Source organism: Ursus americanus, chromosome 25 (genome assembly GCF_024610735.1).
Source record: "Ursus americanus isolate L20-20 chromosome 25, mUrsAme1.1.p, whole genome shotgun sequence".
Classification (NCBI taxonomy): domain Eukaryota; kingdom Metazoa; phylum Chordata; class Mammalia; order Carnivora; family Ursidae; genus Ursus; species Ursus americanus.
The window spans coordinates 5,479,791-5,495,692 of record NC_142151.1 but is presented as its reverse complement, the minus strand read 5'-3'; the positions used below and the strand labels follow the sequence as shown (position 1 = coordinate 5,495,692).

At 56.9% G+C, this 15,902-nt stretch overlaps 1 protein-coding gene across 8 annotated transcripts in view; it reads right to left on the bottom strand.

Annotated features, from left to right (window-relative positions):
* Positions 1 to 15,902, bottom strand: part of TSPAN9 (tetraspanin 9) — a 197,818-nt gene that overhangs the window by 3,854 nt on the left and 178,062 nt on the right. For all 8 annotated transcript variants that reach the window (XM_045781142.2, XM_045781143.2, XM_087855547.1 and 5 more), the window contains 5 exons: positions 3,521 to 3,712; positions 3,057 to 3,131; positions 2,597 to 2,698; positions 1,866 to 1,997; positions 1,356 to 1,439 (listed from right to left, as the gene is read on the bottom strand). In XM_045781142.2, coding sequence (XP_045637098.1) covers positions 1,356 to 1,439; positions 1,866 to 1,997; positions 2,597 to 2,698; positions 3,057 to 3,131; positions 3,521 to 3,712 — 585 coding nt within the window. The remainder of the gene's footprint in view (positions 1 to 1,355; positions 1,440 to 1,865; positions 1,998 to 2,596; positions 2,699 to 3,056; positions 3,132 to 3,520; positions 3,713 to 15,902) is intronic.

Below are 15,902 nucleotides of genomic sequence, written 5' to 3'. Positions count from 1 at the left end.
AAACCCATGCCAAATCGCTCCATTCAGTCCAGAATACATGACATGAGGTCTTGGAGGCAGCAGACGTGTCTTCACCACTCATGTGCCTAGGACAACGTTCACGCCCATCTGTGCTCCCTCAGCTCCTGCATCCTGACAGGGGTGCTGACCCAGAGCCATGCAGGAGGCAGGAGGAAGCCAGCCTGTGGCCTCACGGGCACCACAGAGAGTGGGCCGGGGGCACGCGCCATAAGGCAGGGGCCCGGGAGACATGGCGTGGCCCGCAAGGCTCTCATGCTCCATGTTTGCGCATAACTGGAGCAGACCCTGGCTGGTTCTGGTCCAGGGGGACCACAGGCAGCTGAGAGGCACCCCAGTCTCGATACCAAATGGAATCTTGCCCCTGTGCGCACATCTCATAATCAGAGCACTGCAAAAATGACAGCGGGCTTGTCTGCTGAGCTTGAAAGCTCTTAGATAAATCGGACATGGTCAGACCTGCAGGCCCAAGAGTTTAGAGCAAGAAAGATCACTTCATGCAGGATGTCAGCTACCCTCTCATGGACCGGCCAGCCAAGTTCAAGGGCTACGAGGGGAATCAGGCACTGAAGACTCCTGCTTGGAGGAGCCACTCATAAATGGTTGGAGCCATACAGAGATGGACAAAGGAGAAGGCCAGGCAATGCTCGTCCCAGAAAGGTCAGGGGGCTCTTGCTCCCTCCAGCCATGCCGGCCTTATCTTCAGGAAGGGAGGCAGGGTTTCCCTCCTTGTCCGTCTCCAGCAGCTGGGCTAGCACTCGCAAAGTGCGGCTGCTCACTGAGTGCTTGCGGACAACAGCGAACACCCGCAGAGCTCTTCCCAGCCGCCCGGTCCTGCTCTATGCCCCGTGACACGCCCTGAGCTCACTCAATGCTAAGAAGGGGCACGGTGATCACGCCCGTCATACTGACGCAGAAACGAAGGCCCAGAGGCAAGACAACCTGCCCAGCTCATAAGCGTCTCACAGGTGATGCATCCGGGACGGCCGCCCTCAGAGCCTGTGCTCACACGTGTTACCTGAGGACTCGGCTTTCATCCAGTTCAGTCCCGAGGGAAGTGCCCCGGGAAGGACGGCAGGCGTGTTCTCAAGCAAACCCACACAGGAGCTCTGTGCAATGCTGGCACTGGGCCCAAGGCTCGGAGGGAATGCCGAGGAAGCCAGGCCCCACCGTGCCTGCAGGGTTGGAACAGGCACGGAAAGAGAAGGCCTCGGGACAGCAGAGCGGAAGCGTGCGTGGGCTGCGGGCTGCCCGGGTCAGCTGTTTGACGTGTGTGTGTGTGCGTGCGTGCCTCAGCTCCAGCCCCGGAGCCGCGAGGCTCTGGACAGGCCTCTTACCTGCATGATAAGGATGCACATCCCCACTGTGCCAAGCACGTGCTTGTTGTCATCAAACCACATCTTCACCTTCTCATAGCAGCCCTGGAGAACGCGGACCGCAGGTTAAGGCAGTGGCAGGACGGTGAGTGTCCCCTTCTGCCCAGCCCCCACCTCACCTCCCCTCCTGCCCCTTTCCTCTTGTCCCTCCCTGCCCCTCAGCCCTGGTCCTCCGGCCTTGGAGTGGACCCTGCCCCTCCCCCCCAAGGGTTCCACCTACAAGTCCCCACTGCACAGCCTCAGACCCCTGTTCAACCCCCACGCTCTGACACTCCCAACTGTGGGTCCAGCCCCCCTATGGTCCACATGCCTTTTGGCTTCAGTCCTGTGTGTCCCCCACCCCATCTCCTGTTAAGCCAATTCCTTGGTGTCCCCGGCGCCCTCCCCCCACCCCCGCAGGTGTCCTCGGGCAACACGGTGCCCCACACCGGCTTCTGGGAAGAGGCCTCGGGGAGCGGCGTCCAGCCTCACCGTTCTCCACAGAGGGGTGGTGCTGTTGCGCCCACAGCCCTGGGAGTTCTCCATGCAGCAGCGGTCGGGCACCGTGTTCTCCCCCAGCACCGGGTACCAGTCCGTGTAGTCGGTGACGCCACAGCAGCGCATCTGCGGGCGCGAGCGCACAGGGTCAGACAGCCACAGCCCGCTGTCCTCCCTGCGCCTCCCGTGCCCAGACCAACCCGGTCCCACAAAGGCTGCGTCCCTGCAGGTCAGCAAAGGACACAAAGGCCTCCTTCTGGCCCCTTCTTTGGGCAACAGCTGGATCCGAAAGGGAAGTGACAGCCCCTCCCTGGAGGCCGGAGCGCAGAGCAGGTAATGCCCACCTGCCTCTCTGAGCTGGGCACGGACCTCGGACCCTGGGCAGGAGCGCTCAGCCCTCTGCTCACCCACCACCCCGCCCGCTCTGCTTTGGGGACCGTCCCAAGCCGGCTGCCCTCCGTCCCAGGGACTTGTTTTCCTCTTAGAATCAGGGCCTCCTTGCCTGACCCACGTTGTTGCTAAAATCAAGATGATCTGTCCTTCCTACTTCCCTGTGCCCATTTAGGCACTCGCTCCCGTGTCCAGATCCTGCTCACCCTCCCCCAGTCCCCCACTGTCCCTCTCCAGAAGCATCCGCTGTATGGTGTGCCACCCGGCAGCTCTCCCGGTCCCCTGCGTAGTCTGAGGCCCCGCCGCCCCTCCTCGTGGCCAGCCTGGCCGCTCACCTCAGCCTGGATGATGTTCCAGGCATTCTTAAGCCCCACGTTGTTCTCTGTGTTGTACAGCAGCAGACCCTCTTTCAGGTCCTTCCTGGCATTCTCATTCACCTGTCAGGTTGAGGGCAGACACCTGAATCCCTCCTCCAAAGGGTCAACACAATCATGCTTGAATACTCCCAGTGACGGGGAGCTCACCAGTCCCAGAGGCAGTCCACTGCCTCCCTGGGTAATTCAGAGGATTCTATTTCCCAAGACTACACAGGTAATAAGTCCCCTTGCCCCCCAAACTCACCTTCCCCATGCTGCCCCCACCCAAACCTTTCATCCGGGCCTCTCCTAGGTCCCCGGGTTCCATTCTCCCTCCTCCCTTCCTCAGAGGTCCTCCCTGTCAGTGCTTCTCCTCTGGCTGGCCCTGCCCCCACCCCAGGGACACTCCATATGCCCTCTCCCTTCTTGTAAGGCTCACCTTGTCCATGTAGACAAAGAAGAGGATAAGCAAGATCAGCTCTGCTAGCAGGATGACCAACAGGACGATGAAAAACTAGGAAGAGAAAGCCTAGGTGTGGGCACATGGGAGTGGTCACGGCTGGGGATGGGGTGCGCGCAAGGACGGCAGGGGGGCGGGGGCATCTAGACAGGGCTTCCCAGGTACAGGAGAGGCCAGCTACTTCTGAGGAATCCCAGGGAGGTAAGGGAGGGAGATACAGGAGACAGCCAACGGAGGAGTGGGAGGGACATGTAGGGCAGGGATACCCAATCATGAGGACAAGGGGTGTGGTCAGGCAAAGAACACTCTAGAAACGATTTTCTTGGGCTCAGGTTGGGCATCCAGGAGGCTGATGGTCGTCCCAGGCCTTGCCTGTGTCAGTGGCCCAAATGCAGGGAGATCAGAATTCAGGGGGTTGGGGGGGGGGTCTGGGTCCAACTTACACTGAGGAGGAGGCACTTGTTTTCCTTGATGGCCCCCAGGCAGCCGAGGAAGCCCGTCACCATGACAATGGTGCCGATGGCGATGACTAGGTTGGCTGCAGACAGCGAAGGGAAGCTGGGGGAGAAGGTGGCAAAGTTGCCTTGGGACACGGATAGCCAAATGCCCACTCCAAGCAGCCCACAGCCACAGAGCTGGAGAGAAAGGAAGGCCGTTAGATCAGCACCGCTCGTGTGTTCCTCTCCACGCACCTCCGAAGGCTACACGGCCCCACCCCCACTCTGTGACTGGGTAAGGGGAGAACGGGGCTGCAGGTCAGATATGGCCACGGGCCCACATCACATCAGCTGTGTGGCCAGACAAAAGCTCTGTCTCTCCATGTTTTGGTTTCCCAGTCTGGCAAATGGCATCACAATAGCTTCACAAACCTACAGTCCCTCTGAGGACCCAATTCTAAAGGACACAGACAGAATCCTGTAACAACTACGAAGGTCTCAGGCACGCGTGGGTGGTTGGGTGGTCGTGGTTGTCACGCTTGTCAGCGGAGAGGCCCCGGCATGAGGGGCACAGTGGGCAGGGAAAGTGAGTAAGGACTTGTCTCAAGGGCTGGGAAGAATCTCAGAGTCCAGTCTCTGAGAGCCAGACCCTCCGATGACTGTGTCCCGCTGCCCTATCCAGAAGGGCCATATGCCCACTATTCTCAGGAGCCTAGAGGACACGTTTCCCACAGATGGAGGCAGAAGGGAACTCCTCAGGCTGGCTGGGAATCCGTCACTGCCTTGACCATCCCCCCATATGAGCCAGCAGCCAGCGCTCCGGGCCGGAAACCAACTCACCCCCGCGGTGCCCCCGGGGCTGCGAGGCCACCAGCTTCACCTGGGGATGCTTCACTTTCGTTGGCCATGAGTGTCCACCGCTGCCCTATTTATGCTCCATATAGCTGGCACTCCCCCGACTCCCTCCCTCCGGCAGCCCCAACAAGTACACGGAGTCTGAGGGGCCAATCTGTCAGTCCGCCCATATTCATTGAGTACCTGCAGCATCCCGTGCCAGAGGGCTAGGACCTCTTCAGAGACCTGCCTTCCCGGGACCTCCGCTCTGGCTGGACAGGAGCAAGAAAAAAGCAGCATCGACCCCAGACAGTATACACGGGTGCCAAACAAATAGTACGGGAGTTCCGAGTAGGCAACCACCGTCCTGGCCCGTGATGTCCGCTGGAGGTGGCAGTCAGTCCCCAAAGGATGGGTGGACTTGGGGCAAGTGGGGGACAGGAACGTTCCAGGCAGGGCGAAAGCAGACACATAAGGGCTTGTCAGGCACAGACATGGATGTGACACCCAGCTCCCGCTTTTCCTGGTGGTGCGACCTTGCAAACTCCTTGTGTGCCCAATGAGAATAACATCGCCCGCCTTCTGGATTGCTGTGAGAATTTAAATGGAAGAAAGCATGGGGAGTGGGTGGCCAGCGTCAGGTGCTGGTCTCAGAAGGGCACTGATTGAGCGGCTCCTGGGTGCCAGAGCTGTGCTGTGACCCCAGGAATCAAGCGCACCCCTGCTCCCAAGCTGTTCTGCCTCCAGAGAGGAGACCCCGAAGGACCAGCAAAGACAAGGCAGCCCACGAGTAGGCAGAGAGCGGTTCTCACATGCGTGCGGAGAAGATAAGGGGGAGATGGAGAGGCTGCCCCGAGGAGGTGGGATTTTCTTCTCTTATCTAGCCCACACATGCAAACTGAGCCCCCATTTAGGAAGGCCAGGGCCTGTTCTGAGTGCAGCGTGGCCAAAGCGCCCCCGTCTCATGACAGGCTGTCCTTACAGGGACACGGTGCTGCATAAGCAAACAAAACACAAGTCCAGGCGATGGCACAGGCCGCGAAGAAAAATAAGGACGGCAGAACGTTAGGAAGTACTGGGGGACAGAGCGGTCAGGCAAGGCCTCTCAGAAAGGTGGCATTTAAGTAAGGACCCAATCAAAGAGGGGAAGTGGTGGAAGAATGTTCTAGATAGAGGGAACAGCACGTGCAACAGCCCTGAGGTGGAAAGGAGCCTGGCTAACCCCGGGAGGAACAAGCTGCCCATGTGGCTGCAACAGAGTGAAGGAGGTGACACGAGGTAGGAGACCAGGAGGCGGGGTGGCAGGGGACAGATGGGACAAGATCTTGCAGGCATCAGTAAAGACAAGGTGGGCGGTGTTTTTAGCGTGCTGGGAAGGCCCGAGGGCTGGAGAGTGACATGATGTATATTTCCAATAGATCACTCTGGCTGCTGTTCAGAGACGGCCCCCAGAGGGCAATGGGGAAGCCGGGAGAGCAATCGGGAGGCCACCACAGGGATCAGGCACCGGCTGGTGATGAGCTCCACCAGACGGCTCTGGAGGGGTGGTGAGCAGCAGTATAACGAGGTCTATTTTTAAGGTAGGCTTCACAGGACTTGCTGGACTTAAAAAGATGAGTAGTTTTTCATAGATGAGGAACCGGAAAGGTGATCTAGACTGGGCATGACAAAAAAAAGTGGGGGTATTCCCATGCATTACTAAAGCAGAGACGGTTCAAGCAGCCGGGGAGGAATGGGAGTTAAGAGCAGCAGCTTCCTGGTCGCCCACGCTGTGGAGTGGTCCTGTGCCCCCTGTACCTGGGAGCAGGCCCCGTGGAACTGTGTCAAGGCTCCCAAGGCATGGGCACACCTGGCCAAGAGCATCCACCCAGGCAACGGGCATCCACCGAGCTTTGCTGGGGGAATGGTTGCCACCACCCCTGTAACCACTAGGTGGCGCTCCAGGCCGGGTCAGAAGCTCTGAAACTTTCATCCAACTTCTCATACTGACTTTTTTCAATCTGGTCAGTTTCTATACTGCCGTCTCAATTTTTCTTTCATTAATCATACCATGGAAATTCATGATCTTCATGCTGAAGATTTATGGCTCTAAGAGCCAGAGCCTGGAATGATTGAGAGGAAACCTCGCAGCTGCCGGGTCACACCCCGCAGGTAGAGGAGCCTGCTAAAGAGACCTGGTGTTGGGACTCCTCGACTGCAGGATGGCCCTGCCACCCTGTGGTGGGGACACTGGGGCCCCAAGAACCCTCCCCGGGCCTGAAAAAGTTCTCACAGCACACCTTTCCCCGGAAGCCAGTTCCCACGGGGAGTGGGCCCAGCAGGGGCCCCTCTCTATACCTCCCTTCTCCATTGCCCTCCTGGGTAGAACTGCCGTGATGTCTGAGAGCCTCTATCCGGGAAAATCTCAACAGCTCAGAAACTCCCAGGGCCTGGTCATCTCTCTCAAAACGGTTCTCTGGCTTCTCGCTCCACATTCTTTGATTTGGTCTGCAAGCTTCCCAAAGCCCCACCCAGGAGCTTCCCTCCAGCACAGCAGGGACCTGTGGCTCTGTCCCCATACCTGCTTCCCTCTCACTTCCTGTCGGAGGTCCCACCACGCCCCAGGCTAGATCCCAGGTGAGACCTGGGGCCTACAGGGTCCTAAGGTGTGTTGCACACAGTGTCTGCTGAGTGAATGACACCGCTGCAGTACAATGGGGGGGTGGGTTCCTGCACACCCCACTGCTACTCTTCCATACCGTCAGGGCTCCCCTTGCTGAGATGAAGCCTCTGCTCCCTTCTCAGACCCACAAGCAGAGCCTCCAGGCAGGAAGAAAACATAAACAATAAGGATAGCAAGAGGGGACAGGCAGCCGTCCCACTGCCAGGCTGGGCCCACACCTGGTTTCCTGGTCTTTGGTGCGGGGCCTCTCCCATATCCTCACTCCAGAAGACCATGGAGTGTGCGCTGAGCCTGGGCCAACAGGTAGAAGGCACTGCCTTGGCCCCAGCCTCAACGGCCAGGTCCCAGCCACGCTCCCCTTCCTGCCTCTGGCCTGTTTCTCAGTCCACCCTGCACAGAGCTGCCTGCCTCCTTTCCCTGAGATGCTGCTTTCATCACGCTGCTCCTCCGTGACCTTACAATGCTTTAGCTCTCAGAGGCCCAATTTCCTTTAAAATGTGGGCTTTTGGACTAGAGAATTTCTCAGGTCCCTGCCAGCACAGACTTAGCCAAGCCTGAGACATGGTGCCATCATGTCCCTGCCCGGTGGTTCTCAACCCAGAGTGATTTTGCTCCTCTGGGGACACCTGGCAATACCTGGGGACATTTTTGGCTCTCGCAACTTGGAGTAGGGAGCTCCTACTGACATCTGAGTGAGTAGAGGCCAGGGTTACCGTCAAACAACCTACAATGCACAGGACAGTCCCTCACCACAAAGAACACCCAGCCCCAAATGCGGAGAGAAGTCTAGAAACCTTGCCCTAGCCCCATCCCCATGCCAGCATCCACCCTCTGGCTATCACCTCAAGAAGACAGCCAGAAAGAACCCGGTGTGTTCCCTCCAGGGCTGGAGCAGCGTCCTGGTTCTGCAAGGGACAATAAAACATGAGAGGGGTAAGGAGTTGACAAGACTCCATCCGGGGAGCTGGTGAGAACTGGGGCAGGAGCAGGGAAGAGGCCAATGTCTGGCGCATGGCAACGGGCAGGAGCGAGGAGCTGACAGCTGACGGCAGAACAGGTTTGCTGGGCAGGAGGGCAAGAAGACAGGAAGCAGACCTCTGAAGCCAGAGCAAGGGAGGGTATGGCAGGAATGGGAGAGTGGAAGAGGAGGGAGGAGAACGGCCCTACGTGGAAGGTGCCCCTCACAGGAAGGAGACAAGGCCTGCAGTGGCACAGCCAAAGCTCAGTGCCAGAGAACTTACTTAGCTGGTGGCATTCGGGAAAATTCCCTTCCAAAACCAGAGGGCTTGTCTCAGCTGAGAGGACTGAGCCACAGTCAAACCCAAGGCAGGAAGAGACTCCGGGGTGAGCCAGGGTGACTCAGGGAACCAGGGTTTGTCCAAGGTTAGCACCGACCGACCTGAGGTCATCAACCAACGTGGTGCAGTCCAGGCCTGGTCAGCGCCCCTCTCCAGCAGGGGAAGCCCAGAGACCGTCCTGACTACCGAGCCTTCCAGCTCCCAGCCCCCTGCCTCAACTGAGGGCATTTCTAAGTGTTTTCAATTCTGTACCCCAAATAAATCCACGTCCAAATGTGAGAAAACAAGGTCCTACCCTGGCATTTGCTGAGGCCTTGATCTCCATGAGGGCAGGGATTTGGGTCTATTTTGTTCATTGCTAAATCCCCAAAGCCTAGAACAGTTCCTCATCCCTGGCAATGGCTCTGGGTGTCCCTCCTACAGGGCTCTCCTGCGAAGGCCCTTCACTGCCTGCATAAGGGAGAAGGTTCAGGCCCTTTCCGAGGGCCATCTCAGGACCTTCCTTGTCACCCTTGGGCCCATCCACCAGATGCCCACCAGGCAAACTGAGGCCTGGCCAGGCTATGGCCATATAGTAAATAAGCACTCCAGGCTCACCTCATTTATTACACCTGTTGTAATTAGCCAACTATCCCCATGGCATTTTTCTTCCTCTTTAGTTTGAATCCTATTGATTTGTAGTTTTAATATATGTTTCTGCCTTATGTCCTTATGTATTTTTCATGTGGGCATCCCGTTTCTCTGGGGGTGAGTCCCATAATTTCCCCTTCAAACCAACCTCCCTTCTGAGCTTAGCACAGAAAACACCACTCCCTGCATCTGCTCACAGCTGCCAACAGTCTGTCCCCCCATGCAGGGGTGGCCTTCCCTGAGGGCGACCTCCTAGGCCAGGGCTGGGCCCAGGGCAGCACATCGGGGACCTGCCAAGCCTCCTGTGTAGACTTGTCACCCACCCCCACTAAAACACCAGCTTCCGGGGCCAGGTTCACACTCACCCATTCCTCTTCCATGGGAGGGCCCAGAACATGCCTGACATACTACACCAACATTTGCTCCATGGACAGATGGGTAGAAGGGGGTGGGAGGGCCTGAGCAGGCCACAGCCTGGGAACACGACCAGAACCAGACACATAAGCCCACCTGAATAAGAAGCTCCCCATGACCCCCTTATCTCTACTCCTGCAACCCCCAAGTGCCCCAAGTTACTCCCAACTCACCCCCTTATCCCTCGTTCGCCTGTGTAAGTCGCCCACTCATCTGCCCCACTCCCCCTCAGAGCCCCCTGGCTGTTTTCATCCCTGCGGCCTCATATGTCTCTGCAGAGCCCCCAACTCGGTCCCTGCGCCCCACCAGCCTCACCCCCTCTGCTTTGCAGGAGCTTTTCAAACACTAGGTCTCAGCACTCCCCGGCGCTCTCTACGAGACACGGCCAAGTGCAGCGTTTAATGGCATTTAATAAATTAGTGGATGTGGAGAATAAAAAAGAAAACTGAAACGACTTTAATTTCACAGCCCGACGTGCAGCTAGTAGTGGTCCAGTCTGGCCCTGGGAGAAGCCAGCCTGCCAAGAACTTCATCCCAGGGAAAAGGGACACTGCATCGGCACCAGGAGTGGGGTGGCTACTTTGTATTTCAGACACCCCTTGCTTCCAAGGGGCCCTGCGTCTCATTCAGTGTCACAGCCATAAGGGGGGGAGGAGGGAGCCAGACAATGTCTTTGCCAAAGTCACCCTGCAGGCAGGAAGAACACAGCACAGAAGGGAGGTAGACACTGGGTGAGAAGTCTCCTCGTGAGGCTGTCCCTGGCCCCAGGCAGACCAGTCCCCACTTGCGCACCCAGGGTCCCAGCACTCAGCATCTGTCCATACCCACCGTGCCACCTTTGCACAATTCTGGTTCATCAAGAATTCTTTCTTAGTAACTCAAGAACGCACTTCCCTGTGGCTGGCATACATCAGTAGTCCCAGTTTTGCTCAAGCAGCCCACCAAACACAAGTGTGACAGGCTTTTAAATATTTGCAGGCCTATATCTACCATGCTTTCCCAGGTCTTCTTCTGGTCTTTTCCATGGCTTTTACATCTTTGTCTAATCCCTGCCCCACACTCACAGTTAAATTCCTGCGATGGAGGGGACAGCACAGAGTGCGAAGATACCCCTCTCACCTCCTACACTCTGAGCTCTATACTTCTAGTAATCCAGCCGCAGCGCTCCTGGCTTAGTGGGCAGCCCCTCATGGTTTTGGCTCTGCACTGAGCTTGTGCATAATTTAAAGTGAAACAGCATGACTCCTTGGTCATTCTTTTTTTGACCCCACACTTTCTCTCCAATTTCTTCACAACTTCACCTCGCAGCCCCCAATATCACCAGCTTACACAGGTGACAGGGAGATCACACCCATATTTCTGAGCTGAATTTTCCTCCAAATAAACATTACATAAAGCATTTGCATATCTAAAACCCAGTTACATTTTGATTATTGCAGAATGAGGTTATCTTCTCAGATGGTTCTAGCAGACAGCATTTAAACATGGCCAAACTTCAGGGATGCTCTGTCTGGTTGCTGCAAGACTCGGAGGTTCACAGAGCTCTGAAACTATGTTTCAAGAGCCCACTTTTCTCAAGCGAGCTTTGTAGAGACACGGAGACCATGGTAACCCCCTCTCCAACACACCAGAACCCCCCGTCCATTGAGAGTGGGTCCTATCAAAATACCTCATGTACCCTCAAACTCTAAAAAGTACACGACAGTCAGAGTCTGTGACAAGGGAAATCCCACTTGCTGAAGGTCTTGGCTGGAGGTAAAGGTCCAGGCACCAGCGGTCCTGGCCCCCAGCTGGCTGCCCAAAGGGCTTGGTGTCCTCTGACCCCAGGAAGGCAGGAAGCCGGCCTTGCTGAAGCACTGTCCATCTGTTTGGGCTTCCTGGCCTCAGCACGGAGGGCAGCTGCCCTGCCCAGGGGCTCACTCCAACCAAGGCATCTGCGGGACTCTAGGCTGACCCGCCCTGGGGGCAGGGAGAGTCTGGGTCTGTCCCTGGGCTTCAAAGGCCAGGGTAGGGATGCCAAGAGTGGGCCTAGTTCCTGATATGTCTGATGCCTGGAGAGCAAGGGGTGTCCACATTGCACCACCCCAATGCAGCCCCTTTACACTCTGGTCTTCTGCAGCCACTCCTCTGTCTGGGAGAAAGGCCTGCAGAGCCCCGTGGTTCACCTGCCCCACTGCCACCTGCACCCCAGCCTCTGAGCCATCTGGAAGCCTCCAATCAGACAGCAGGTCCCAGATCAACTTCCTTGGCACCTTCAGGTCCCAGATCAACTTCCTTGGCACCTTCAGGTGCCAGCATCTTCCTACTTCTCAAGCTGAGCAGGGGGTTTGGGGGGGGTGAAAAAGGAGGTAGAGACGAGCCCAGCACCTCCTGGGGGGCCCAAAGTGGGCCGGAGGCTGTTGGAAGGAAGTCTGAGGAACAGCCCCCAGAAGGACCACAAAATGATGTGTGGCCCGGACGCCAAAGAGCAGTCGATGACACAAAGCTCCTGCCAGCCTTGTAAAGCAGGAGCAATCACTCACCAGTCCATAAACATTGATTCCCGCCACCATCGCGGCCCTTCCTGGGCCAGCCAAGCGTGCGGGGGGCGGGGGGTGCTGGGGAGAAGGGACACATAGGAGCATTTGTAGCCTGGCGCTTCCCAAACGGACCCCTGCCGTCCTGCTCCCCGCGGGCAGCGGGAGGCTGGAGGCCCTGACAGCGAGATTCTGCTCAAGGCCTTGGACAGGGGACACCCGGGAGAGCACACAGCTGCTTCACGTCCCTCTTCAGGAACACACCAGAGGAAGTCGGCTAAAACACTGAAGGGACAGGGGGCAGGCCTGGGAAGGACTTCCCAAGAGGGAAGCTGATGGTCCTTTGCCCTGGCCCCTTCTAGAGGCTCTGTTCCCTGAGCTAGTTGGCACACTGCCCTTTGCTGAGACAGTTGAGGGGAAGGGGGGCGATGACCCTTGGACATGTCTTCTCCCCGAACTCCGGAACTTGTCAACCCTCGACAGGAAAGAGTTTGGAGCCTGAGGCCACCCACACCCAGTAACATACACAGGCAGGGTGTCAGTGTAGGAAGGGGTGCTGTCTCTGCTGGGGTGGGGGGTCATACGTGTAGCTCTCCTTACCTGTACCCCAAGGGCCATGACTGCCTGAGCCCCAGGACCTGGGGCAGACCCATGCGGGGAGCACAGTCGGAGGCACGGTCTTTACTCCCGAGGTCGCTGTAAATTGGGAGGGAAGGCGCCAAGGACTCAGAAAAGCCTGTCAAAGGAGTCTGGAGAAAGGATTTTCCCAATCACCAGCATATTTTTTCCTTCCTGCATTTGTTTTATTTTGTGGGTCTGGGGAGAAAGGCATTCTGACAGCGTCAAAGCGTGGAGGGGTACGTGGAGCCAGGGCTGCTGCGGGAGGCAGGGATGGGCTCAGGAAACCAGCCTTCAAGGATCACAGTGACACGGGCGGCCACATGGGCTTCTCGGAGAGGCAGAACCACCGGCCGCCCGGATCTCAGGAGGGTGGCCTCGGGGACAGCCACGTGCTGTGCGGCTCCGGCGGGCCACCTGGCCTTGCGGGGATGGTGTGCTGCTAAAGGACTCGGGGAGAGAAAGCAGCTCCCCGGCACTTGGGGACACAGAGAGGATGAATAGGATTATGCCTGCCGAGCACTTTGTGTTCCTTGGAATATAAATATCGTACAAGGTACTGTGCTATTATTCAAACTCCTTGGAAAATGCAGGCAAACAGGACAAAGATCCGTTGAATGCCTATCACATCTTTCCAGCAAAGAGCTCAAATGAGACTATAACTCATCCTGGAGAATGGGCAAGGGGGTGGGGACTGTCCTCCTGTTTGAGGAAAGGTCCCCCCCCCCGCCCCTGAGAGGTGAAGAGAAGTCACACAGTGGAAACATGTCCCTTAGTGGTGCCTCTCACGCAGTCACAAATGGACACCCTTTTAATAATCATCTACAGCTCAAGTTCAGCAAATAACAATTTATAATGACACATACAGCTATCAGGAAAGATTGTGACTGACAACCAGGTCCATCTGTGGCCCCAGGACAGCCACCCACACGCACTTCCGTATAACCCTCGGACGTGGCCGACACATGACTGGTCTTCTCTCCAGGGATCCGATGCCCACGGCCCGATTATTTACACCGCCAGATGGGAGCCGTGTCCACGCATGCCAGGATTTGGCATTTCTGACATGCTTTGTGGAGGACATAGGCTGGTGATGGTCAGATCCCTCTGCCAGAGATGGTCTCCTCAGCAACCTAAGTGACCCCCTGAGACCCCTCCCCCCCCCGCCCCCGTGCCAGGCCCTGCCCACGTCTTCGTCCTCCTAGCACGACAGGAGACCACGCCCGCCCTACACAATGCATGCAGTTCAGGCACGCTGCTGAAAGCTGCCTGTCCAGAGTCTGGCCAGACAAACCTGCCCAAGGTCACGGAGCTCGGAGCTTGCTGGTGGTGGAGCCGGGCCTCACTCCTTCCCCGTCCCCAACCTCCCTGTATTAACCCTTCGATGCCGTGCTGCCGGGGACAGGAGAGCACAAGTGCTCCTCAACACAGACCAGCCACCAGAGCAGTTCCAAGGGCTCTGCTTCTTCTGCCTCATTTAACCCTCTCGACCCGGTGGCGGGGGACAGGGATGCTATTTTTGTTCTCCCCATTTTACAGATGAGAGAACAAAGACACAGAGAGGTTAAGTGATGAAGGAACTCAGGAAATCGGACTCCAGAAACCGTGTTCTGACCTGCCATGCCCCACTGCATAGACCCAGGTCATCCCAAATCAGCCAGAAACATGTCCCCTAGACACGTCTTTATCCAGAGGAAGGAAGGCTGGCTGTGGCGTGGTGTGCAGGAGCACCACGGCCTGGAAGCCTGCTTGTGCCCTCGGGAGGCTGGGCGGGGGAGCGGGGAGAGAAAAGGCAGTGACGGTGGACAGTGGCAGTGGTGACGGGGTGGTGTCGAGGGTGACGATGATGAGGAAGACAGGAACAGCACTGATGAGGACACTAGCGTTTACTGACCCCACGTTACATGCCAGGCACTGTGTCAACCCCTCTCCACAAAAACCATACGAGATGGTTATTAGTATTTCCCTCCCCTCCACTGTGCACACGGGAAAACTAAGGATCAGAGATTACGTATCTCGTCTAAGCTCACACATGGAGTTGGCAGGCCTGGGATTTTAATCCAATTTGATGTAATTCCAACTCCTATGGCTGAAACCTCTCTGTGCCTCCTACAGACCTAAGAAAAATTCAAGACCTCAATTTATTAAAACTTTTCAACAACTTTCTAGGGCAATCTGAGTCAAGGGAGGTGGGAAGGAAAGAGAGTCCAGTGTGAGGGAGGGAAGTAAGTGGGGCATGGCTGGAGTGGCAGGCAGAGAAGGTGGGCAAGGACAGGGAGCGAGCAGAGGGGAAGACATGTCCTCTCTGCAGGCAGGGGCGTGTGTATGGGGTGTACATGGGTTGGGGCTGCTGAAGTCCAGCCAAGGTAATATACCTACTTCGCTGATTTCACCAGAGTTATAAAAATTGTTGGCTTTACCTCTGCAAGAAGAAACAAAACTAATTTGGAGCTCAACAGGCTTTCTTGTTATGCCTGTATTTCCACAAAAGGGGAGATGGTGGAAATAATCACAATCATCTGTTGTTTGTTTTCTAGAATGTTCTTTCACATACATGGTCTCACACATGCAGTCCCTACAGCCTCATGAGGAAGGGTCACCCCACTTTATAAATGAGCCCAGGGGATCAAGCCCTCCTCCCACGCAGTGCCTGTAACCAACCCATGTGGTAGGCAGAAGAGCTTCATCTGACCCACCAGGAAAGGAGCTTCGGAGCAACTCACAGAAGCGACTCAAAGATCACCCACTTTCTAGAAAGGACGAACAAGGAAGGCCTGACTGCTGACCTGTTCACAGAGCATTCTGCCATCAGTCTCTCACCAGGTGCCCCCAAAGTGTCTGCCCCGTGCCAGGAGTGTGCTGGCCATGGCAGCACACGAGCCAGAGATGGGGTCCCTACCCCAGGAACATCCGAGCCAGCTGGACCAGCAAGTCTAGGTGACGTGAACCAGCCACAACACAGAAGAATACCCGGCCAGTGCTGAGCGTCTGGGTCAGGGAAGGCTGCACACAACTCTGGCCTTGGAACCAGGGAGACGGGATTCCAATTCCCAGCGCCCTCATTCACCCTTGGGGTGGGGAAGCCTCGGAAAACAACTTTCCCAGTGCTGGTTTTTAAATGGGGGATTTGTGGTACCTACCGACCAGAATCGTCATTGGGATTAAATGAGATTCATGAAAATAAACTTCCTCGCATGGTGCCGCGTACAAGGCTATGAACGGGAGTCGTTATTAGTAGTCACGGGCCGCAGTCTTCATTCACCCCCGTTACAGAGACCAGGCGGGGTGGCTGTCAGCCAGGGGCCAGGGTCCAGCGGCAGAGAGCGGCGGAGAGGTCCTGCCCCAGCTGGACCCAGCTGTCCCCAGCCCCCAGCCCACCCGGCCCCGTCTCCGCGGACCTCCTCCCCCCACACCGC